The sequence below is a fragment of the Dipodomys merriami genome, unplaced genomic scaffold (assembly GCF_024711535.1).
Source record: "Dipodomys merriami isolate MVZ:Mamm:240054 unplaced genomic scaffold, mDipMer1.0.p SCAF_13, whole genome shotgun sequence".
NCBI lineage: Eukaryota > Metazoa > Chordata > Mammalia > Rodentia > Heteromyidae > Dipodomys > Dipodomys merriami.
Window position 1 is genome coordinate 6656067 of NW_027202604.1, and position 26021 is coordinate 6682087.

Here is a 26021-nt window from a genome sequence, read left to right on the forward strand (position 1 = left end):
AACATATCAAATGAGTTATTTGGTACTTGTACATTCAAGTTTCAATGAAATACTATCTTCCAATTTAGAACAAGGAACAGATCTCAATGGTCTTTTCCTTATCAATGAAAAAATTTCTAATATACAGCATTAAGAGGCTCAGAGTCATTGTGTACAAAATGTTTTACATAGTAAACATAAATATGTATTAAGTATTTCTGGGAAAATACACAGGAAAAAATACAGTGAATAGCTGGGTGCTGGTGGCTCATGCCTGTAAATCCTAGCTACCCACAAGGCTGAGATCTGAGGATCGTGGTTCAAAGCCAGCCTGGGCAGTAAAGTCCATGAGACTCTTATCTCCAAAAAACCACCAGAAAACTGGAAGTGACACTGTGGTTCAAGTGGGAGAGTGCTCACCTTGAGCGCAAGAGCGAAGGGACAGTGCCAAGGCCCAGAGTTCAAGCCCTACGACCAACCTCCCCCCCACCCAGAAAAAAATACAGTGAGTGATTCTGAAGAAGAAAGGAAAAAGAATAGGGTTTGAAATGAGTTACTTTTCAGTAATTTGAAGTTCTTAACCATCTACATGTTTCAAAAAGTAAAAATAAGGATGTTAGCAAAATGACAGTTGTTCACCTATACCTCTCCCCCCAAAAACTAAAAAAACAAACAACCAAAAAACCCAACACTACAACAAAGATTTTTTTAAATAGCACTAAATTCCAACTGGAACAATAAAGAAATGCATTGTGGAGTAGCAAGGAAGTGATGAGATTCCTGTGGAACATGAAAGGCTAAGATACCACAGCACCACAGAGCAAAGTATAAAACACTTCCCTCTGCCTTGAACCAATGTCTTGCCAAGATTGGCTGGCAGCCAAAATGGACTTCTCCTTAGGGAGGGAATAGTAAGCTGGAGTCTCTAACTGTCCCCAGCGTCACTGTAGAAGACTACACAAAAGACTCTTACCAAAAAAAAAAGGAGGGGGGGGAGGTGTGTGGAAGTAAGGGGACTTCCTAGGCCCTGAACAGTTTAAAAACTTGTTACTTAACCGAGTAGAAGACCATGATACACATCCCTTCACCCATGATCTAAGCTGCTATGGCCTGGTACTATCATAAAACTGGACCTATTGCTAGAGTACAATCCTCCTGGGGGCTAGGAGACACAGCATACCCCTATCATATGGATGGTCATCATTCCTCTTTGTTCACATTGGGTAGCTACACAGACCCTAGCTAGGCTCAGTAAAAAAAAAACCAGAGTCATAGCCAGGCACAGGTGGCTCATGCCTGTAATCCTAGCTACTCAGAAGACTGAGATCTGAGGATCACAGTTCAAAGCCAGCCCTGGCAGGAAAGTCTGTGAGACTCTTATCTCCAATTGAAAAAAACAAAAACAAAAACAAAAAAACGAAACACTAGAAATCCAGAAGTGGCGCTGTGGCTCAAGCGGTAGAGCACTCGCCTTGAGCTGAAGAGCACAAGGACAGCGCCCAAGCCCAAAGTTCAAGCCCCATGACCGACCAAAAAACAAAAAACAAAAACAAACAAACAAAAAAAACCAGTCAGACTTCTAAATCTATACATATTTCACCAAGGAAATAGGCAAATTTGCACAGCAAAAAGTTACCACCACCAAGCCTAGCCTTCCAGTCATATAGGCAGTAATACTTTTCCCAACAAAACAGCCACAATATTCACACCTACCATCCACAATATAGGCTACTGACAAAATACAGACAAGAGCTATATTTGAAAAAACTATAGAGACCATACTGAGCCAGAGGACCAACAAGCTAGTACACCATCCATAAAACCCCAAACTTGGGCTGGGAGGTGGCTCAGTGGTAGAGCACTTGCCTTGCATGCTCGAGGCCCTGGGTTCAATTCCTCAGCACCACATAAGAAAAAAGCCAGAAGTGGCGCTGTGGCTCAAGTGGTAGAATGCTAACCTTGAGCTGAAGAGCTGAGGGACAGTGCCCAGGCCCAGAGTTCAGGCCCCACGACCGGACCCAAAAAAAACCAAAACAAAACAACAACAAAAAAAACCCAAACTCAAAACCAAAACATGCATATTTGCATGTACATACATACATACATGTATGCATGCATACATCTCTGTAGGAGCAGGGTGTGGTGGTACAAACCTAATCCTAGTACTCAGAAGGTTAGTACAGAAAAATTGGGAGTTTGAGGGCAGTGTGAGATATGAAAGTCTGCGCGCGCGCGCATGCGTGCGTGCGTGCGTGCGTGTGTGTGTGTGTGTGTGTGTATGCTAAGAGTTTTGTCTAACAAATTACCACAGGTTGGAAAACCTAGAAATGAATACTAGACATATATAATCTACCAAAAAAGGGAACTATAAAGAAACAGAAAATCTAAGGAGAACAATGCATAAGGAAACTCAGAATTGTACAAAACCATTAAAGAATAACTAACATGAATTCTTCTCAAACATTTCACAAGGACCGGTTAAGTTTTTCAGTAAATCAGTTTTTAGAAACCATTACATTCAAGGGAACAGCTTACACTAAGCAAAAGGAAAGAAATGTACATATCACCTGATACGGAAGAAATAGTTGTATTGTCAAAGCGCATCAAATTCACAAACTTTATAGACCATGATAATGACTATTTGTCTTGTGAAAGTTAAAATGTGTTTATGACTTCAAGTATAACTAACCCACAATACTGTAAAATTTTTGAAATTTATGTAATCACTGAATCTCAATAAATATTTTAAAAAATAAAGAAACCATTACATTCAATATAGTATTATAAAATAATCCCTACTAGAATGATTAATTTCAAGCCTATGTACTCAAATCATGTATTTTCCTTAATACTTCTTACATAAATGCCATAAAGATACTTTGTGCATACAATTAAGACTAAAACATGCAACTACCTAATTTCCCTAAATAAAAATAGGCAAGGAAGTTTTAGGCATTGTTAAATGGTTATTTTGAAGGCAGAAGATAACTATTTAAATAATTAAATGAGACAAATGACTACTAAGTACTATGGAATAGGTTCATAGGTGTATATTGGGTCAAATATTGTCAAGTGGATGAAACAGGGAATTCCTTTGTGGTAATAAAATGGTTCTGCACCTTAAATATGTAAAACTACATATATACTAAGATATCAGTGATATACTACAGGACTACCACCATTACCACACCACACATTTCCTTCTGATAGAGTTCCTACAAAAACTGATGAAAACCGAAGTTCTATAGTCCAAATATTGTACTGCACTAATACCAACTCTAGGGAAACTACTGTTCACCTACAAGCTATTCACCCTGTATATTGTAAAGGAAGTTGAGTAGACTAAAAGGAAAAGAATACAAAAGCATGTACTCTCACCATAACAAAGTTAAATTGTTAGTAAATTAAAACAATGGTATAAAGAGGAAGTATTAAGGAAGACTGGAAAAATATTCTAAAGGAAATAAAAATACATTAAAATTTAAAATTAAAAGTTTTAGAGGGCAATTAATCTAGTAAATGTTATCATCAGAAAAGATAATCTCAAACCAGTAACATAAGCTTTCACTAAGGAAACTAGAAGATAGTAAAATAATCACCAAGCTAGCAGAAGGATAGAAATGATAAAAGATGCTGAGTGCTGGTGGATCATGCCTGTAATCCTAGCTACTCAGGAGGCTGATATCTAAGAATCGCAGCTAGAAGCCAGTGCAGGAGGTGAAGTCTCTGTGAGACTTTTACCTCCAATTAACCACTCAAAACCCAGAAGTGATGCTGGGGCTTAAAAAGTGGTAGAGCATTATTAGCCTTGAGCAGAAGAGCTCAAGGACAGCACCCAGACCCTGAGGTTTAAGCCCTATAACCACAGAAAAAAAGAAAAAAAAAAAGGTAAAAGATAAAAAAGAGAAATAAGTGGAGAAGCTCAGAAAAACAATGGAGAAAATTAATGAATACAAAAGCTGGTTCTTTAAAAAGACCCATAGAGTTGGTAGTAATATAGCAGAAGAATAAAGAAAATAAAACCAGTATCAGGCATGAAATAGGGCATTTCAGTAAAACCCCTATACATAAAATGATTAAAGGACTATGCATATAAATTAAATTATTTGGATGAAAAAGAATAATTTCTTACAACACACAAAAATTACTGAAGAAAAAATCTAATCTGAGTAATTTTAGGGTTATAACAGACATGAAATTTATATAGTTCTATTTCCAACAAAACTCTGAACCTAGATAATTTCAATGGTGAAAGCTACTAAGCTTATAAAAAAGACATAACATCTACTTTGCAGATTCTTCCATCAATGAAGTCAGCACTATTATCCTAATACCAAAACCAAACATGCATATTACAAGGACAGTACAGACTAACGCCCCTTACTAATAAAGACATATACTCTCAACTAAGTATTAGCAAACTGGATTCAGCAATACCTGAAAAAAATCACAACTAGTGAGATTTATTCTGAAATCTCATTTCATTCAACTTTAATTAATTGCTGCAATTTAATATATTAACAGCATAAAATATATATTAGTTATTATTTATAACTCAGTATCTATTCATGATTTTTGAGCCGCCCTTTATTGACAAAGAAACAAATCCACAGTGAATGTAAATTTATACAATTTTATGTGGAAGTGCAAAGAAAAGTAGACCACCAAAACAACTTAGAACAGAAAAAGGCTTTGGACCCTGTACCATATTATTTCAATAATTAATATGAAACTGAAGTAATTGGGGCAGCATGGTAGGAGAAAAAAGACATTTCCAAAGTAAAAGCCCAGAAATAAGCCCACATAAATACAGTCATGTTGCCACATTAACAATGTTTCAGTCAACCATGGACTATGATGTTAGTGGTCTTGTAAGATTATATTGCCTACTGACCCTAGCAATCTTAGTTCATGTAATTACACTCTATGGTCCAGGCCATGCATTTCTCAGAAGACACGTTCTTTCTTAAATGATCCAAAATTGTTTGCTTTTTGACAAAAAATACAAAGGCAATTCAATATAGAAATATATGTGTTCAATGTAGAAATATATCACTTCTGAAGAAGTGACACTAAATGTTACATGTCAAAATATGGTCTCTGACTTATACCTAACACCTAAACAAATATAGTTCAGAAGGCATTGATAGATGTGTTAAATATAAAAGAAGCCTTGCACAAAGAGTTCCTAGATGCAACATCAAAAGCACAATTTATAGGTGCTGGTGGCTCATGCAGAAGGCTGAGATCTAAGGATTGCAATTTGGAGCCAGACCAGGTAGAAAAGTTAACCACCAAAAAAGCCTGAAACGAAACTGTGGCTCAAGTGGTATAGCATTAGCCTTGAGCAAAGAAGCAAAAAGGCAGTGCCCAGGGCTTAAGTTCAAGCTCCAAGATTGACCATAAAACCATAACCCAAACCCAAAACGTTGAATAAGTAGCACAAGGCCTTGAATTCAAACCTGGGGATGAAGTATTGGTTAATTCTTGTCAAACTGATCCATAAATTTTAAAAGGCTCATTCTTCCCCCCCCCCCCCCACCTTCTTTAGAATTAACTGAGAAGCTGATTCTAAAATTTACATGGACAGCGTTTAAAGGTCCTAGAATAGTTAAAAGAATTTTGAGTAAAAATGAGGCTGGTGACTTTATGGTTCTGAAGAATCAAACCCAGGGCCTAATGCTAAGCAGACCTGTACCACTAAGCCCCACCATCATCCCTAAAAGTTGCTTTCAAGACTTACATGATCAAATTGTGTGGAATTTGCATCAAGATACACTAATACAGAGTCCAGAAATGAACCCAAATATAGGTAAACACCAGAAATTTGGAAAATATGCAAAGACAGTTCATTGGAGAAAGTACCCTTTCCCCCCAACAAATGATATTCTAACAACTAGATATATCTCTATGTTTAAAAACTTTGAAATATAGCTTGTATCATATACAATATAAAGTCAAAATAGGTTGTAAATTTAAATGTAAAACTTAAAAACTATTAAACTTCCAGAAGACAAAAGAAAAACTACCTGACTATGGGATAGAGACTTTTTAAATACAATACTAAAACCAAGCTCCATATACAAGTATTACTGGTCTACTGATGCAGAATTTCTGTCCACTTGATGAAAAGACCCCACTTATTACCAATGAATAAAATTAGTAACAAGATACCCTAAATAAAAGGAATCTGATTGAATAAATTATGGAATGAATACAATACCAAATACTATACAGATATAAAAAATAAGACTCTCAGGCTGGGAATGTGGCTTAGTGGTAAAGTGCTTGCCTAGCGCTGAAACCCTGAGTTCAATTTCTCAGTACCACATATACAGAAAAAGCTAGAAGTGGTGTTGTAGCTCAAGTGGTAGAGTGTTAGCCTTGAACAAAAGCAGCTTAGGGATAGTGCCCAGATGCTGAGTTCAAGCCCCAGGATTAGCAAAAATAAATAAATAAAATAATATAAAAAGTATATGAATAGGCTGGGAAGGTGGCTCAGTGGTAGAGTGCTTGCCTTGCATGCATGAGGCCCTGGGTTCCATTCCTCAGCACCACATAAGCAGAAAAAGCCGGAAGTGGAGCTATGACTCTAGTGGTAGAGTGCTAGCCCTGAGCTGAAGAGCCAAGGGACAGTGCCCAGGCCAGAGTTCAGGCCCCACAAACGATTAAAAAAAAAAAAAAAGTACATAACTATATATACCATAAGGTTACTAAAAATAAACATGACATTACAAAAGTATGTAATTCATAGCTCCAGATTATAAAAAGTACTATCTATTGCACAGTATCTTTTTTGTATCAGCACCACCATAAAAGCTCCCTAGTCACAAGGACAGAAGACACATGCTAGTTGGAGCTTGGGGGTGGGGGGGGGGAATCTGAACACTTGTTAACATTTTTTAATGGTATCATTTTATTTTATTTTTAATCACATTTTTTGAGGCTTAGTTATTATGTATATACACATTTATGATTAGTAAGTATTTTAATGTTTTTTATTGTGAAAATACTGTACAGAGGGGTTACAGTTACATGAGCAAGGTAATGAGTACATTTCTTATCAAGCATTGTTGCCTCCTCCTGTTTTTCCCCTACCATCCCTTCCCTCCCACCTCCACAACTACACTCCCCCTCCCCTAAATTTTTTTTTTTTAAATTTGAAACTGGAATCCAGAGGCACTCACTACAGTTGTGGGAAAATGTTATTTCTAGGCATGCAAAACCACCAAGAAATTCTCCTCTGGAATGACAGCTGAGCTGGTGGTTCTCCCACAGTCCTCCTCCATTCTATGTTCCATACAAGCCAGTTGGAAGCTGGGCAAAGATACTCCTGGGGGGCTGGGAAGGTGGCTCAGTGGTAGAGCGCTTGCCTTGCAAGCCTGAGGCCCTGGGTTCGATTCCTCAGCACCACATAAACAAAAAAAAGAAAAGAAAAAAAATACATCCAATTGCAAAAGATACTCCTGGGATGGGACTAAAAGGCTGTAAGCAATTACTTAAAGTAAGTTTTAGAAGACATTGCAAATGACCTCAAGTAATGAGTGAAGAGGTTTTAAAGCTTGGAAAAATCTATAGTCTGCTGTATGACAACCAGCAGAAATGATGTATGGCTTCCAGGAAAAATGTATTGAAGACTAGAGAACTTATTCCTTATTTCCAGAAAAGACAAGAAAATACTATGTGAAGCCTAGACGTAAGTGGCACTCAAAGAATCCATGGAAACTTACTTATTAGGTTTACTACTTTTTGTGAATCGCCCAAAGTAATATCCTGATAACAAAACTAATAATCTACTGAACACACATCTATTTTGTTAAGCATTTCATGTAACATAGTAAACTGAATTCTTTTAATGATTATACAAAGGAGTTGAGCGACAGCACCCAGGCCCTGTCTGCTCAAGACAGACAAAAAAAAAAAAACTCAAAACAAAAAACCTATAAAAACAAAAAGGAAGTGGGAGAGGGCTAGCCAAGAGTGTGAGAGGCATTGGGTCCAAGGCCCAGTTCAAGCCCCAACATGGCAAAAAGGGGAAAGGCACTGAGGAGTAAACAAATGCTCAAAATAATGACTCAGCAAGTTCTTAAAATATAAAAATGCTTTAGTTAAATACTGCAAAAAAAACAATGCCAGCTCTAACAAGGTCTGTAATTGTGAAAAAGCTGCAAGTCGGGCTGGGAGGGTGGCTCAGTGGTAGAGTGCTTGCCTTGCATGCATGAGGCTCTGGGTTCGATTCCTCAGCACCACATAAGCAGAAAAAGCCAGAAGTGGTGCTTATGGCTCAAGTGGCAGAGTGCTAGCCTTGAGCTGAAGAGCTGAGGTTCAGTACCCAGGCCCAGAGTTCAGGCCCCACGACCAACAACAACAACAACAAAAAAGCTGCAGGTGAGACATGGCTCAAAGTTATTGATCATGGAGGTAAGATTTGTGTTGTTAAACAAGCACAAATGCCCCAGAAATTAAACAGCTTGTTTTCCTCTTGTATATACCTAAAGCTATTTTCCTCTTGTATACCCCTAAAGCTATTCTTTTGTTCTAAGAAAAGCAGACTTATTGGGACACACTAATTAGGTAAAGACACCCCATTTAAAATAAATGCTGAATTTGATGTATGTAACTAAATGTAAACCTAGAAGCAATCCCCTTAGAAAAGACAAGAAAAAATGTAATGGCAAATTCTGATCAAAATTTAATGATAGAGTCAATGATGGTTCAAATCCATTCAAATAATCCAAATTTTAAAATAAGGGAAGAACTTTTTGTATCATTAAGAGGCCACAGTACTATATGACAGAAAAAAAAATCAGAGTTCAAAATAATCTTGTAGTATATATTTTCTATGAACTACCAAAAAATTCTAGACACATTCCTGTGATGCTACAGGAATGTTATGAATCTTTACTCCTCACTTTAACTCAGAGCTATCTACATTAAATTAATGAAGCTGATCTTATCTACAATTTAGTATGTTAATAAAAAGTATTATGACCCTGAGAGCAGCCTGGGCTATGTAATGAAACTGTTTATCAAGGAGAGAAAAAAACTGGCCACTCAAAAAATTTATAAAGAGACAAATGCCTTACTTCTACTCTTTTTAAACTACCCTACAAAAGTCAGTTCTGAGTATTAGACTAACTTTATCTGCAAGTTTGAAAAACTCTGTCCCTCTTTAGCTCCAAGCTAGTGCTCTACCACTTGACCCACAACACCACTTCCAGCTTTTTCTACTTATGTGGTGCTAAGTAATTGAATCCAGGGCCTCATGCATACAAGGCAAGCATTCTACCACTGAGCCACCTTTCCAGCCCAGTTTGAAAGATTTTTAAACAATGAGTATCACTTATTGAAAATGATAAAGACAAAAAAGTCTTTGTAAAACTCAGTACAATTAAGAAAATAAGTCTTGTATTATAATGAAGTTAGACATATTACAAACTTTACAGAAATCTTTTATTTCAGTTCACCAAAAAGAACCCTCACTTGAAATGTATAAAGTGCCATGATTTCTGAAACTTAATTTCAAATGAAGTTCAGTAAAATAAGAAAAAGTGTGAATCTGTGTGCATACATAAAATATAAATCATATACAAACACAAAATATATGTAATACATACATTGCATTATTAATATATTGTACATGTTTAGTTTTGTATGTATATTACTACATACATAATCTCTGTTCATGTAACGAGGTAAATATGGCAAAAGGTTATCAACGTCGAACACTTCAGAATACTCTCACAACCTTTGTGGAGAGTATTGTTTCTGTGTTTGAGAATTTTCAAAGAAAAAAGCTGGAAGAACAAGTACTCAATTGTTTTAGTGTTCATGTACTTTCAATTATTACTCTGAATGTATGTCCACTACATCTCTTTTCAACCAAAGACTCTTCTGCCCTCATTTAAAACGACTGGTATAGAATTATGATTTTAAACAACAACAACAAAAAATCACAATTCTAGGAAAAGAATATTAAAAAGTTTAAAGAGTGGGATCAATGAATTAACTGTTTTTACCTGAAAGTTGACATCTTCTTTCTTAAATATCAGTGCTCGAACTTCATCTGGATCTCCATTAAATATAGCCTGCACCAATGATGGCTAAAATATAAAATAATTATATAAATGTTAGTCATACTACTTAAGTAATTCTAAAAACATTTCCATACAACTTTAGGGTATTTTTCTCCTCCATATCATTAATTTTTTTTACATTTCATGAAACCAAATGATATCCAAGTACATCTTTGTCAGGGAATTAGGAGAGGAGAACTTGATTTATAAATGTATATATGTTCAGTTTGACAAAAATTATTTAGTATAATAAACACAATCAGATTTTATTTCTTATAAGTGGAAATATTTTGTTTCTATATGATGAAAAGACTTACAGATATAAGTCTCTCAACATCTAGTTGTGAAACAGAACATACTGAACAAGCAATTTCCAGCCATGCTGAGGCGCATGATAGGAGATCCTTTTGAAAAGGTCTGTTTAAGGGATGAAAATAACATGTACCAATTAGCATTATATGCATAAAGATACAAATCCCATGTAAGTAAAGTTGGCAGATCATGAACTGCTACTCAAAAACCAAAAATACTGTATACTTGAATAACATGAAAAGAAAATCATATGCATGTCTAAATATAATTTACTAATCAACACCACAACTTCTGTAAGGTATCATATTATACTAGTTAAATAAGGAGCCAGTTGTCAACAGTATTAAAAATAAGGTTAAAGATACAGTGTGTGATTCTTTTTCATACATGCTCTTACACACATAAATACATAAAATCCTTTAAGGGAAAGGCTAGGTCTTGGATGTTGCTGGTAATAGTTAACCTTTCCTAACATATGCAGTTCCTGACTTTTGTTATATCAGTTCAAAAACCCAAAATGAAAAAGTGTCATAATGCTTTTCTTAAGTCTTTTTAAAAGAGATTTAATTCTGAAATGTTACCTAAGCATTTGAAAAAGTAAAAACCAGAAATGTGTTTATTTTATATATAATACAGCAACATATTGACACCAATATTAGTTTAAGTTTTTAATGAAACTAGTGGAAACCAACTCCATTCTTAAAAACTAAAATTTACACTAGTAGGTCAGTAGAATATAGGAAACACAAATTCTCAAATCTTACCAATACATTTCCAGAAGGTGAAGAATGTAGGAATTTATTTTCCTGTGGCAATTTAGAAATGAATTCAGGAGAATCATCTTCAACCTCCTCCAAGACAACAATACACACTCGACTCATTCGCTCTTTTAAAACATTAAATTCCAAGCTATGTGACAGTTGGAAGGGTACAAGTAATTTTTCTTCCTCTTCTGTACAACACTTACAAACATTCTCTGAATAGTACACTTATAGTATTAAGTGCTATCAGAGAAACCAAGTTTAAAATTATGATATGTAATTTCTAAAATTCCTAAAAATTAACTAAATTCTACTCTTTGATGTTGGGTTGCTGCAATATATAAAAAAATACTACACATCAATATGTCAATCATTTAAACAGTTCAGGATAAGCTCACTTAAAAATATTTTTTTCCTACCAAAACAGTCATATTGCACTATAAAATTTACTTGTACAAAACAATCATTGTTTGGGGTAACACACCACCATGAGATAAAGAATGAAATGACTGCTATGATAAGAGATGATCACAGCTATCCCCAACATTTGACTGCAAGGTCATACAGTTACCAGTAGGCTGACTTCCTTTTATAATTGAAAATAAAAAAATAAAATCTCACTATTCTGCTTCCACTTCTAACTTGTCTTTATTTCTTCAGCTTCACTGATTTAATGAAGACATTATTCAGGAAACAAACAGGCAAAAAGAGAGCTCAGCACAAATCCTGAAAATAAAGCTCAGAGGTTGACAGACAATTCCTTCTGTGTTTGGGAAAAGAGAAAAGGGGGGAAAAAAGCCACTCTGCATTAATAGCAAAGCTGCAGTACATTTACATGTGATGAGTCAGACCACAAGAGACAATAGGACTCTTGGCACAAGAATATAGCTTGATTAATCCAGATTTCCCCTATAATAGAAGAAATACAAACTGCTTTATTCCAATAGGTAATATAAGCAAGGCGGAGTTTTCATTCTTTCTCCATCAGGCAGTTGTCTGTGGCTGCTCCAACAAAAAGGCACAGATAACAGGCAAAAATGGTGATACTGGAGAATCCTAATAGAACAAGCAGGCTGCGAAGGAATTAGACCTTTGAGCTCAAATTACAGCTTCAGAGTTTTTGTATTAAAAAGGAAAGGGGAAAAAAATCCCAGCAGTTTATCATTCCAGTATTTCCTTTGATCGCCACATGAATACAGCTTCCGTTAAACAGTCTTCATTCAGAGGGAAAAAACAGCAGACTGTGCATCTTCTTTGAGCCAACAACTTTATTCAATCAGCTACCTCCGTGCCAATATAGTTTCCTTCCACAATGAAAAACCGTCACAGTTATCTTGTTCGGTTGATTTCAGATGCTTTCCTGTTCCTCAAAAGATCTTGCAAAATGCCGCTGACATCCTCAAATGAGTAGGTCCTTAAAAAAAATATCTATAGAGCTTCAGGATTAGCCCCACAGAAGCATTCCAACAGAGCAACAGTCCGAAGAGCAGAAACTGCAGACCCGCAGGATGAAATGCCTTAGTAATGCTCACATGCTACACTTACCAGAGAGCTGAGCTACTGCTCAGGATGTGACTTCCTCTCACAGGAGAAAAAAAATAGTGCATTTGGACAGCCTTCACAATTAGAAGGTTCATGCCAGTTCTGTGACTAATCCAGATCAAACTGAAAATTTCTGTAACTGAAAAATGAGTGTGCTTTTAACATTTTCCACTAAAAGCCACAAGGAAATCTGGTGTACTGCTCCTTCTGACTAACACTGGTTTTAGCAAGTAAACAATTCCAAACAGCTTAACTGCTTTCGTATGCCACAACACAGCAAATGTTTAACCCTATAATGAGGCTGCAATTTAAAAAAAAAAAATGTCTGCAGTATACTCCTAAGAGATTTAAAAAGGAAGGCGAATTATTTTTTGAGACTTTAAAACTTAAGGTACTGTTTTCTGCCAAGGTATATTTTCTAGAATGTAAAGAAATTTAAACAAATTTTAAAATTGCAAATTAGGAGAGAGCAAGGGAAGGGGTGACATTGTCCAAGGTATTCCTTACTTATATAAATATAATTGTAACCCTTCTGTACATCACCTTTATAATAACAATAAAAATCTTTTAAAATACTAACAATTTCTAAGTTGCCAAATTTATTCACTACTAATTCATATTTTTCCTTTTTGCTTCATATTTTAAGGTGAAAAATTAATGCTTCATAGAAGTAGAAATCAATTTTCACTGAAGAAATTAAGTAATCCTATCTTTCTATCTAGAAAGGCTATAAATTTTTAAAAATCTGTTAAGAAGTTATATGAAAGAACTATTTATGCTCAATGAAAACCCATTTTATAAGAAAAAAAAAACCAAAAACTATAGGAAAAAGTACTGTTTAGTCCTTGTCCTGAAGTATCTATATGTCAAAAGGGCACAAGGGCCAGGTGGCCGTGGCTAACGCCTGTAATCCTAGCTACTCAGGAGGCTGAGATCTGAGGATGGAGTTCAAAGCCAGGCTGGGCAGGAAAGTCCTTGAGATTCTTTTTTCTTGGTTTGGCTGTGGGGCTTGAACTCTGGGTCTGGGAGCTGTCCCTCAGCTCTTCAGTTCAAGGCGAGCACTCTACCACTTTTCTGGTAGTTAATTGGAGATAAGGGTCTCACAGGCCACCAGGCTTCCGCCTAGATTTCCTAAGATTCTTACCTCTAAGCACCTGAAAACCGAAGTGTTGCTGTGGCTCAAGTGCTAGAGCGTCCCCCTTGAGCTGAAGAGCTGAGGGACAGAGCGCACAGCCAGAGTTCAAGCCCCATGACCAATAAAAAAAAAAAAAAAAAAAAAAAAAGAAAAAAGAAAAGAGGGCACAATGGCACTATGTACTGAATTTTTTTTTCGAAAAAGGATCTTTCCCAGAAAATAATTTTCCCAACAGTAGAAGGAAGAACCCAGTGAACAAACACATACCAGAAACCTGGATGCAGTTCTCCAAATTGCACAAAGCACACTATTTTGTACTTCACATCCCCCCACCATTTGTTTACCACACAATAGGATTATTTCTCAACAGGAAAACTATAAAGAAAACACCATAGTCTCTCTTCAATCTGTTTTTTAATCCTATCCACTAGGATTCTCATTAATATCTCATTATCTCTCTACTTTCTGTGAGGTGCTTGATTCTATATATTCCCATTTAATACAGACAGTATATATAAATGGCTATATTCTCATATTATAGAGGAAAACCCAAACTTACAAATAAAAATGTTAATTCAAACATTAAAATATTAAATCCAAATATAATACAGTATGTATTTCTTCAGATGAATACCATACTGAACACAATGGAAATGCACAGTATGCTACTACTGCTTGTACAAATTTGTACACAGCACACTATTGGCTGATGGATTGGAAGGTGACCAACCATAGCACTGTATTCTGTATCCTGGACATTGATTGGCTCAGTAACATAGCACCTGTCTGTTTGCTCTCCTCACACTGTGCCCATAACGTTCAGCATCTCTCCTTGTCCACTTCACTTCAACACGTGATCGATGCATGTAGTGTTGCTCTAGAGTGTTGTGTTTTTGTGAAATTTACGTAGAAATTTGAATTCATTTCAAGCCCTACGATGCCACACAAACATTCTGCACCTTCTAAGGCTTTTGGCAGTGAACCCCAAGCACCAGAGGAAAATGCTTACCATCAAAGAATCTTGACATGTTAAAGGAAGGCAAAAGCTATGCAGCTGTAGGCTGCCATTATGGGATCAACAAATCTACTGTTGGCTACAAAAAGAAATGAGAAGAATATTAGGTCTTCAGCAACTATAACTTTTTCTTTTTTCGGTTGGTCGTGGGGCTTGAACTCTGGGCTTGGGCACTATCCCTCAGCTCTTCAGCTCAAGGCTAGGCCTCTACCACTTGAGCCACAGCTCCACTTCCGGTTTTCTAGTGGTTTATTGGCGAGAAAGTCTCACAGACTTTCCTGCCTGACTGGCTCTAAATCATGATCCTCAGATATCAGCTTCCTGAGTAGCTAGGATTATAGGCTTGAGCCACCAGCACCCTGCGAGCAACTCTTTACCAAGACCACAAAGAGGGTGATCACTTCCCACAATAAGGTCATTGTGAGAATGAAGTATGCATTGGCCCTGGGGATAAATGACTACAGAAATAATAATATCTCACTGGATACCAACACCATCTGGACAAAGGCCAAAAAACATGGCAGTTTTGCAGAAAGCATGGACTTTCACGACAGTGATGAGGATGAAGACAAGGACAACAATATAGAAACAGGGCCGTCAAGTGCTTCTCTCACCAGACCAATCCCATTCAGAGCCTGCAAGGGCTGGTTTGATAAATTTCAAAGATGCTTTGGACTCAAGAGCATTTCTCTGCATGGAGAAGCTGCCTCTGCAGATAAAGCTGGAGCTAAGGACCACATAATGACATGTTCAAATCCATCATCAAGGAAAGGGACCATAAGCCTGAACAAGTTTTTAAGATGGACGACATGAAGTCAGCAAGTGAAAAGGATGAGGAACAATTTGAATTATGGGTTGGAGAAGAGGAGGAAGTTGGCCTAACACTTGATCATCTTGCAACCAAGGAGAAAATGCCCAAAGAACTTCAGTGAGTAGCTGAAGAAGGGGACCCCCAGATGCTTCATTTGCTGTACTTTGTAAATACAATCAAGAGTGGCAGTCAGTTTATAAAAAGCTTCTCACTCAAAGCAACTCTCTCTAACTATATTCATCATTTGAATTAAGAGATCACTTACACCTATGTCTTTAGTAGAAGTTACAGCCCAGGGTGAAGATATTGTACTACCTAATGAAGCCCTTCTTGGCTGTGCATTACATTGATCTCATAGTCATCACCTTCATTGTCATCAGTACTGCACAGCTACATAATTCAGGTTGTAGTATACTTCACTGTTGAGTACCCATATCGAATTTTGTATGTTATTAAAATTACGTAGGTTTAAGAGTGTAGAAAATGTTTAAGAGAATATGAAGTGTTTGTAAGAGTGTGGAAAAGGTTAATAAGAGTAGGAAAGGTTTATAGGAGAGTGGGGTTTATAAGGCTTTAAAATATAAATAATATAATGCTGCTACTTTGCAGATTTTCACCTATCATAGGAGTTTCTGGAACGTAACTCCCGTAATAGGTGAGGAATCACCGTATATTCCTCCCTCCCAATAGAATCTTTGCTACCCACAATACTGTTTGGAAAGTGATCTTGAAAAAAAGGTAAACTATAGTAGCTGCTAAAGCTTAGGTTAGAAAAGGATATTGTCTATTGCAATAATATTCCCAAGTGAGAGAGAGGAGCTGATCAACTGATTTAGAGACTGTCTCCTCTTTACATAGCCTCAAACTCAAGATCCTTCTATTTCAGTTTTCCACATGCTAGGAATGCTGGTATCACTATACTTCAAGTTATTTTAAAATGAGTATTTAGACTTAATTTTAAATTATGTGTTTTAGCGAGTTTACTCATCAAAACATTAAAAACATTCAACACAATTTAGAATAGAGGTATGCCAGAACTTAAGAACAAAAACCATTGAAAGGTATAGAATATTAAGAAAGAATCTATAACCTTTTCCCCCTCTTGGTACCAGGGAATTGTCTGAACTCAGAGCCACGAACTTGCTCTGCTGGAACTCTACCATATAAAGTGGAAACACTTCACCTTTTTAATAAAAGCTTAAGGTTCTAAAGGGTTATTTTCAGGTTCCTAATTTTGTTGTATCAGAATTTTTTAGATTTTTCCTTTCTGCACTGAGGGGCAACGCAGATCTTAACTTACTAAACATTTGTGAATATTAGTTATTGTGAAATAAAGTATTCCTTGGGCTGGGGAGGTGGCTCAGTGGTAGAGCGCTTGCCTTGCATGCCTGAGGCCCTGGGTTCGATTCCTCAGCACCACATAAGCAAAAATGAAAAAAGCCGGAAGTGGCGCTGTGGCTCAAGTGGTAGAGCGCTAGCCTTGAGCTGAAGAGCTAAGGGACAGCGTCCAGGCCCAGAGTTCAGGCCCCACGACCAGACCCCCCCCCCCAAAAAAAAGAAATAAAGTATTCCTTATCCAAAATCTTTGGGACTAGACCTATTTCAAATTTTGAAGCTTATTGGATTTTAAACTATTGACAGAGATTTTACCAGTTAAGCAACCCAAATATAAAAAGTCCGAATTTTGAAATGCTCCAAAATATAAACTTTTTGAGTGCCATGTCAGTGCCAAGTAGCAAGCTAGTTTATCAGTACAGTTGGCTCTTGGCATTCTTAAGTCTCACACCTGCAGATTCAATCAAGTACAGACCAAAAATATTCATGGAGAGAAGCAGATTCTGTCTACAGTGAACATGTAAAGGCATTTCTCCATCATTATTCCCTAAACTACAGAGCATAATCAAGAGATTACACATTATAAACAATCCAGAGATGATATAATTAATGTATGCTGGAGGATAGTAGCATGCAAATTCTACACCATTTAAAGAAGAGACTTGGGCATCCTCCGTATTTGTTTCCATAGGGGGTCCTAGAACCAATCTCCCATCACAACTCAAATAAACTCTACCACAACTCAATAAACAAATAAAACTTGTAGTCAAACATGGTAAGCAAGTATGCTAAAATCATGTTTCACTAAACAGCCTTCTTATATTACGGACTACAGAAAAATCTTATGAAGGCCAGGCATGACAGTACAGATCTATAATCAAAGCTAGGAGGGCCCTAGGAGGGCTCCAAGGTTCAAGGACAGCCTAGGAAAAAGTAATTGAGACCTTATGTCAAAAACAAACTGGAGCTGGGCGCCAGCGGCTCATGCCAATAAGCCTCAGGAGGCTAAGATCTGAGGAACACGATTCAAAGCCAGCCTGGGCAGGAAAGTCCGTGAGGCTCTGAACTCCAATAAGCCACTCATAAAACCGAAAGTGGTGCAGTGGCTCAAGAGGTAGAGCCCTAGCCTTGAGCTGAAGAGCTGAGGGACAGCATCCAGGCCTAGAATTCAAGCCCTACAAACAAAAAACAAAAACAAACCCAAAAAACCAAACTGAATTTGGTGGTGTAGGCCTTCAATCCCAGCTACTTGAGGTAAGGGTTGAAGGCCAGAATGGAAAAAAGTACAAGACCCTATTGAAAAATAAACTAAAAGCAAAAGGACTAGGGTGTGGCTCAAGTGGTAAAGCAATTTGCCTAGCAAGTGCAGGGCCTTCCATCCAAACCGAGCAACAACTCCCCAACCCACCAAGAAGACAAGAAAATAAGTCCTGTGCTTTCTAGGTTACAGGTCAGAATCTATACAACTATCCAATTAGTAGAGCCACTTATAAAAAAAAGTCATTATGTATTTAAAACATGATTAATTCTAAACCCTTAAAATAATATTTTCTTTAGAAGTTTATTTATTTTTTTGACAGTGTGGGGCCAGCTCTTCAGCTCAAGGCAAGCGCTCTACCTCTTGAGCCACAGCGCCACTTCTGGCTTGTTTTTTTGTTTTTTTTTGTTTGTTTTGCTTATGTGGTGCTGAGGAATTGAATCCAGGGCCTCATGCATGAGAGGCAAGCACTCTACCACTGAGCCAACTTCCCAGCCCCCTTAAAATATTAGCTTTTCGTGTAATCCAGTTATGACCAAAGCGTGGGGGTGGGTGGGGGAATAACCTGGGGCTTGAACTCAGGGTCTGAGCACTATTTCTGAGCTTTTGTGCACAAGATTAGAGCTCTATCAACTTAAGCTATAGCTCCAAGTCTTGCTTTTTGTGTTGAACTAGACTAAGAGTCTCATGGACTTTCCTGCCCTGGGTTGGCTTTGAACCATTACCCTTAAGATCTTAGCCTCCTGAGTATCTACGATTATAGGCTTGATACACTGGCATCTGGACAGTCTTTTTTTTAAACAAAAGTTTACAAAGACATACCATAAAAATATTTAATTAATACCATCTGAAGATACCAAGTAATTTATTTAATCCTTTGCTATGAAACAATGGTAGTAACAAACTTGACCCTCCCATCATTAGTATTATATGCAACATATTAACATCTATTATTATGTGTTCTTTGCAAAGACCTGTATGTCATATCCATTCTTTAACTTCACCTTTAAAAAGACTTTTTGTAAGAGCTGAGGGACAGCGCCCAGGCCCAGAGTTCAAGCCCTACGACTGGCAAAAAAAAGAAAAAAAGAAAAAAAAAGAAAACTTTTGTAGAGTGCTATATCATATGAGAAAAATGAACCAGTACAGGTAAGAACACAAAAGATATATATTGAAGGCCTAAATATAACAGAAAATCCATCTGTGCCATTAATTCTAAATGAGAAAGAAGCAGTATATGAATTTATTAGCGGTAATCAATTTCTAAAACTATATTTGAATTGTACATTCTCTTACAAAAGTGAATATTTTAAAACTATTCATTACATTACTGTTAGTATTTCCTCATTTACTTACTGGAAAAGTATTTTTTTAAATAATGGTCTACTAGCTAAAACATTTAATATAAAAACCCAAGAATCACTTTCCAGAATAATTGAAAGGTTAAAATAATCATTTATAATGCATGAATAATTGTTAGCTTTTCAAAGTCTGGAGCAGTATTGTCTAATAGGAGCATAAAGGGAATCACATATTTAATTTATGTTTTAGTTATCACATTTTAAAAAGGTAAAACTAGTACCTATTTTTAACAATATTTTATGTAATGCAACATATCCAAAATACTGTTTCAACTTGCCAACACAGAAAGTTAGCCAGAGTTTACAGCTTTTACAAAGATGTTGTGCATTTCACACATACGGCATATCTCCATTTGAGCCCTGCCTAGCCCTTCCTCCTGTATCACAGGTACATGTTACCTTATGCAGCATCAAGTCTGAGCTGGCTAACTTTTTGCTGAGATAGGCCTTAAACATAACTTTCTCCATCTCAGTTTCCCAAATATAGCTTGGATTACAGACATGCCAAAAGAAAATTTTTAAAAGGTAATTTTAAAACTTAAGATGAGCACTTTTTTTTTTTTTTTTAAAGATTACTTCAGCCACATGGGTCAAGTGGTAGAGTGTCTGATTGACAAGAGCAAGGACCTGGGCTCAAATACCAAGCAAGTACTACAAATCACACACTCACTCTCTCCAAGACATTGAAATTCTACTTACTCTAGTCTGAGTGGCACCCAGGGAAACAAAAAACAATAAATGCTGGTGGGAACTGGGGTAAAGGGAGAAACCTTTATACACTATTGATGGGAATATAAATTAATCTAGTAAATATGGGGGCTCATATCTATAATCCTACTTGTGAAGCTAGGAACTTGAGGACTGGCAGTTATAGGCCAACCCTATGTTTAAAGCTAGGTTCAGTGGCATATGCCTGGTATCTCAGCTGCAGGGAAGGTTGAGATTGGGAGGATTATGGTTCCATGACACACACATTGTCCTAGCTATAATAGGAAGTCTACAATTGGTGGATTATGATCTAGGTCCAAATTACCAATATGATATAGCTATATACAGCTATTTGATTCTGATATACAAAGCCAGCACATCCATGGTAGATCTACCCACAATAAGATCAGCCTAAGTGCCCATTAACAGATGTATTCCATATACATATTGGGAGTATTACTCATCCATAAATAAGAATGAAATCATGTTGTTTGCAGAAAAATACATGGAACTGGAGATCATGTTACACAAAATTAACCAGGCTCAGAAACACAAATACAGTACACAAATATAGTATGTATGCTTTCTTTCTTTTTTTTGGGTCCGGTCGTGGGGCCTGAACTCTGGGCCTGGGCACTGTCCCTTAGCTCTTCAGCTCAAGGCTAGTGCTCTACCACTTGAGCCATAGCGCCACTTCCGGCTTTTTTTCGTTTTGCTTATGTGGTGCTGAGGAATCGAACCCAGGGCCTCATGCATGCAAGGCAAGCGCTCTACCACTGAGCCACCTTCCCAGCCCCCTATGCTTGCTTCCTTATGTGGAATTTAGCTTCAAACAAAAAGAAATGAAACTGGGCATGGTGGAGCATGCCTTTGGTTTCAGTAATCGGAAGGATGAGGAAGAAGCATCATGAGATCATAGCCAGCCTGGGTTCCATACTGAAATGCTATTTAAAAAAACAAAACAACTCAAAAACCAAATGAAACCAACCCCCCCGCCCCCCCCAAAAACAAAACAACAACAAAAAACTCGCTCCAGTGGCTCATGCCTGTAATCCTATCTACTACTTAGGATCACGGTTTGAAACCAGACTGGGCAGAAAAATCCCTGAGACTCTTAGTTCCAATTAACCAGCAAAAAGCCAGAGGTAAAGTAGTCACAAGTGATACAGAGCTAAGCAAAAACAGGAGGTTCTGAGTTCAAAGCTCTAGTAACCGCAACAAACAAATGTAAATATATAAGAAGAACTTTTTTTTTTTTTTTGGTGGGTCATAGGTCTTGAACTCTGGTCCTGGGTGCTATCCCTGAGTTCGTCAGCTCAAGGCTCGCGCTCTACCACTTGAACCACACCACTTCCAGCTTTTTCTGTTTATGTGGTGCTGAGGAATCGGCCTCATGCATGAGAGGAAAGCACTCTACCACTGAGCCACCTTCCAGCCCCAAGGGGAACTATTTGAAAAGAAAAGATAAGGGGGAGGACAAATGAGAGAACATATATGATCAAAGCAAACATAATCAAAGTACATTATATACATGTAGAAAATGTCATCATAAAAGCTGTTATTCTATACAATTAATATGCTAACAAATGAAAAGATAGGACAAAAGAAAATAAGCGATGAAGGAATAATCAAAGATACAGTAAAGAGGTGTGCTTTTCATAAGGAAGATTAATAGGAAACATTTGCAAATAAAACTTTAATGTTTTTGGTTCAAAATTAATGTGTAATTTTATTATTTCATGTTCCAAAGTACACTGCTACCATATACTTTACTTTTTTTTTTTTTTTTTTGGCCACTCCTGAGGCTTGAACTCAGGGACTGGGCACCCTGAACTTCTTTTGCTCAAGGTTAGCATTCTGTCACTTGAGCTGTAGCACCACTTCTGGCTTTTTCTGTTTTTGTGGTACTGAGGACTCGAACCCAGGACTTCATGCATGCTAGGGAAGTACTCTACCACTAAGCTACATTCTCAGACCTACTTTACATTCTTGTCAGTAGCATTTATATATAAAATGAGTTTTGTTAGTACACTTTAAGATGAAGTACTATTTCTTTTTTCCTTTTAAAAATTTCTAGAACCCCAGAGTTTCTTCCTTCTGGTATCAACTTGCTGTAACTAATAATGTTGGTAAATTTAAACTACTTGAAGAAAATGCCAACGTTTAACTTTGCTATTATAGTTAACATGTTATTGTTCGCTATTTACTTACTGGGCTTCATTAATACACTTTCATAAAACCCTCAGTTTTGCTCAGCTGTCCACCTCTTATATCCCACATACCTGGAAAATTCTTGAATAGCCTAAGATGATCAACCTATTCTATTCTACTTAGAAGTGACTTAAGTGAGAAGGAACATGTGATTTGGACCAGCCTGGCCCATCATGTCATGGAAAGTCAGCTGTGGGGCTTTTAAGAAAATCTTCCTTGTATCTAAAAAGCAAGTCACAGAAGATCTCCTCTCCTAGTGGTCAATATGTTTGCCAGTGATGCCAAAAGTATGATTGATAGTATGGTGGGTATCTTGTGACTGTGAAGGGAGTTTGGACTAAGGCCCATGCTGACTCTTAACAGCTGAAAGGAAACCAACTCCTAGGTGATAGCATTACAACTGAACTAGTCATCCTAATGCCTACCTTATTCAATTCTGCCTTTTATGTTAAGTCCCTTTATTGTTTAAGCTGCCCAAGTGTGACATTCTACTTTGTAAGGTATTTTCAGTTTAGAATAGCCCTAATATTAAAGAACCATATTTAATATTCTTTTAGTAGAAAAGTATAAACTTTATAGAACCCATTAAGATGCAATTATGAGCCTTATAATTTAAGGTCAATCAGAATTACACTAGGTCAACAATTTCTTAAGTATTCTTGCAATAGTGAATTCTTTTCGTTTGTCGGTTGTGGAGCCTGAACTCTGGGCCTGGGCGCTGTCCCTCAGCTCTTCAGCTCAAGGCTAGCACACTACCACTAGAGCTATAGCGCCACTTCCAGCTTTTTCTGCTTATGTGGTGCTGAGGAATCGAACCCAGGGCTTCATTCATGCAAGGCAAGCACTCTACCACTGAGCCAACTTCCCAGCCCTCTTGTAATAGTGAATTCTGAACACAAAACAGTCAAAAATCTACAGTAATTGATGTAATTTTCACAACCAGTTACTGAAGAATGGAGTAATTACCAAATCTGACAAGGACATCTTTTCTCTTTCAGAAGTTTAAAATTAACTATAAAGTCTGAATCAAGTTATAAGCATGGTATTTTATAAGTTTATTAAGGGCAAAATCATCTTTTATTTAAAAAATAAGAAACAAAAGCAGTGGCTCACTTCTGTAATCCCAGTTACTTGAGGTGAAGATTTGAAAGATAGTTTGAGGCCAGCCTGAAAAATAAAAAGTTAATGAGACTCCCATCTTAACAACAACAACAATAACAAATTGAGATGGTTGTTTCTGTTTGTCACCTCAGCTGTGTTGGAAGCATAAGAGGAACACCATTCAGGCTAGCCTAGGCAAAACAAACAAACAACATATTACCTGAAAAGTAATGGAAAATGGAATGAGGGTGTGGCTCAGTAGTTGGGCATCTCCCCTAGCAAGTGTGAGGCCATTAGAAACACACTTTTCTTCTTTCAACAATAGAAGATGCTATATAAAACTGTAACACTCTGGTACAGGGAACTAAAAATTATGCAAAGTGTTCTAAACTGAGTCTTACTTGAATTTTAAAATAGCATATTCAGTCTTTTTGTCTTCACCCTTTTATACTTTAAGATGAGTCATTTTTTTTTAGTATTTCCCAAATGACAGCAATTTGGAATGGAAGTGATATATATGTTCCAATTTGAGAGTGAAATAAGCAGTGTGTACATTCAGCTGCTGATCTTTCTGTACTTGTGGAAATTCCTTGGATGCCTGGTGTAATTATTGCTTATAAGGGTAAATACTGGTAGCTATAGCAACTTATTTTTAAGTGGAAAAAAAGTTTCTCCTCCAGTTTTTAATGTAAGTTAACGATATTACACACTGCAGAAACCAGAATAAATAGCAAGTAATCCTCAATCTTTATAAAAGGAGGATGAAAGTTCTGTTTGTTTAATATAATTGTAAAATCTGATTTGAAATATTTGGCCTAAGTTTTATCTGATGAAGTTACTTAAAGATAATTATGCAAATAAAACTGTAATTAGAGGGGCTTGTGGCTCACACCTGTAATCCTAGCTACTCAGGAGGCTGAGATCTGAGGATCACAGTTCAAAGCCAGCCCAGGCAGGAAAGTCGGTAAAACTCTAATCTCGAATAAACCACTAGAAAACTGGAAGTGGCGCTATGGCTCAAGTGGTAGAGCTCTAGCCTTGAACTGAAGAGCTCAGGGACAGTGCCCAGGCCCAGAGTTCAAGCCCCACATCCGACAAAAACAAACTGTAATTAGGTCTCAGAGAATATGTTTATCTTAGACCCAATACCACCTAACTTGTGCTAGGGAGGTTGCTAATCACATAAACCTAGTTAAAAAAGTTATACTATAGACCAACTATGCTACATGGACACAATACAACTTAAAAAAAAGAAAGCCTCTCCAGGCTCATGCCTGTAATCCTCGCTACTCAGGAAGCTAAGATCTGAGAATTGCAGTCCAAAACCAGCCACAGGCAGGGAAGTCTGTGAGACCCTTTAACACCAAAAATCTGGAAGCAGAGCTGTGGGATCACCTGGTAAAACGCTAGCCTTAAGCAAAAAACCTCAGGGCAGCAAGGCCCTGAATTCAAGCCCCAGACCAGCACATGGTGGGGGAAAAACCCACCTCTAATTCAACTTATCCTTCAATCCAGTATTAGTGAGTGCTTTTGCTTAATTTCAAACTGATTCTTAAAAATCAAAATTGATTAGTATCTCAAAATTACTGATTACCATCTCAGCCTCCTAGCTACCTAGCAGATTGAGATCTGAGGACTGTACTTTGAAGCCAGCCCAGACAGGAAAGTCCATCCATGAGACTCATATCCAATTAACCACTCAAAACAGTTGCAAATGGAGCTATGGCTAAAGTGGTAGAGGGCTCGTCTTGAGCACAAAAACTCAGGGACAGAGCCCAGGCAAAGTCAAAATTATGAAAAAAAAATCTAACTTTTGAAAATATTACTTAATTACAGTACTTGCTTACAGAATAGTTTTCCCCCTTTCTCCTTTACTTTTGGTGTATTAGGCATATTCTAGATAAGCTACCTTCCTTTGTTTGGCTTCTTAAATTTTCTGTTTATATTCTTTTGAAAAGAATTACATAAGACTCAAATCTGGCAAAACTGTGTAAGGCCTTAAGTCCTTATGCACAGTAGTTAAATCTATACCTCTCCATAGGCTATTTCACTTTCTGGTCTAACTGAAACTCACTGTTCTCTTAAACTGTATGGTTTTTCTAGTGGTCTTCTCAGTTGTTAGCTGCTCATTTTCACATTCAGTAACTCAGAAATGATTGTGTTTGTGTTAGGAGGAAAAAGGCAAAGGCAATATTGTAGTCTCTATTTTAGTTTTGAAATGTTACCAGTGTACATGTTCCTCCCCAGGCATGTACTATCTGATGAAGAGACCCTTCTACTTCCTGTTGCCTAAACTTCTCTTATTTACTACATAGGTACTCTGGATCATATTTGTCTCAGTCACCCAGCTGATGATATTTTGAACATGATACTTAACAATTTAATAGCCTCTACTCCAGTGACTATCTCTACTTGG

The 26021-nt window shown here is 37.1% G+C and overlaps 1 protein-coding gene across 6 annotated transcripts in view; it reads right to left on the minus strand.

Annotated features, from left to right (window-relative positions):
• The window catches only part of Ankrd28 (ankyrin repeat domain 28), a 167228-nt gene that overhangs the window by 89219 nt on the left and 51988 nt on the right, over window positions 1–26021 (minus strand). For 3 of the 6 annotated variants that reach the window (XR_011371146.1, XM_070018614.1, XM_070018616.1), the window contains one exon: window positions 9999–10082. Coding sequence is in view for 5 of the 6 variants with exons in the window: in XM_070018614.1 (XP_069874715.1) it covers window positions 9999–10082 (84 nt within the window). In the remaining variant the exon portion in view is untranslated. Of the gene's footprint in view, window positions 1–9998; window positions 10083–11131; window positions 11555–12673; window positions 12765–26021 lie in introns of those variants that run through there. The other 3 variants (XM_070018618.1, XM_070018615.1, XM_070018617.1) reach the window with 3 other exon arrangements.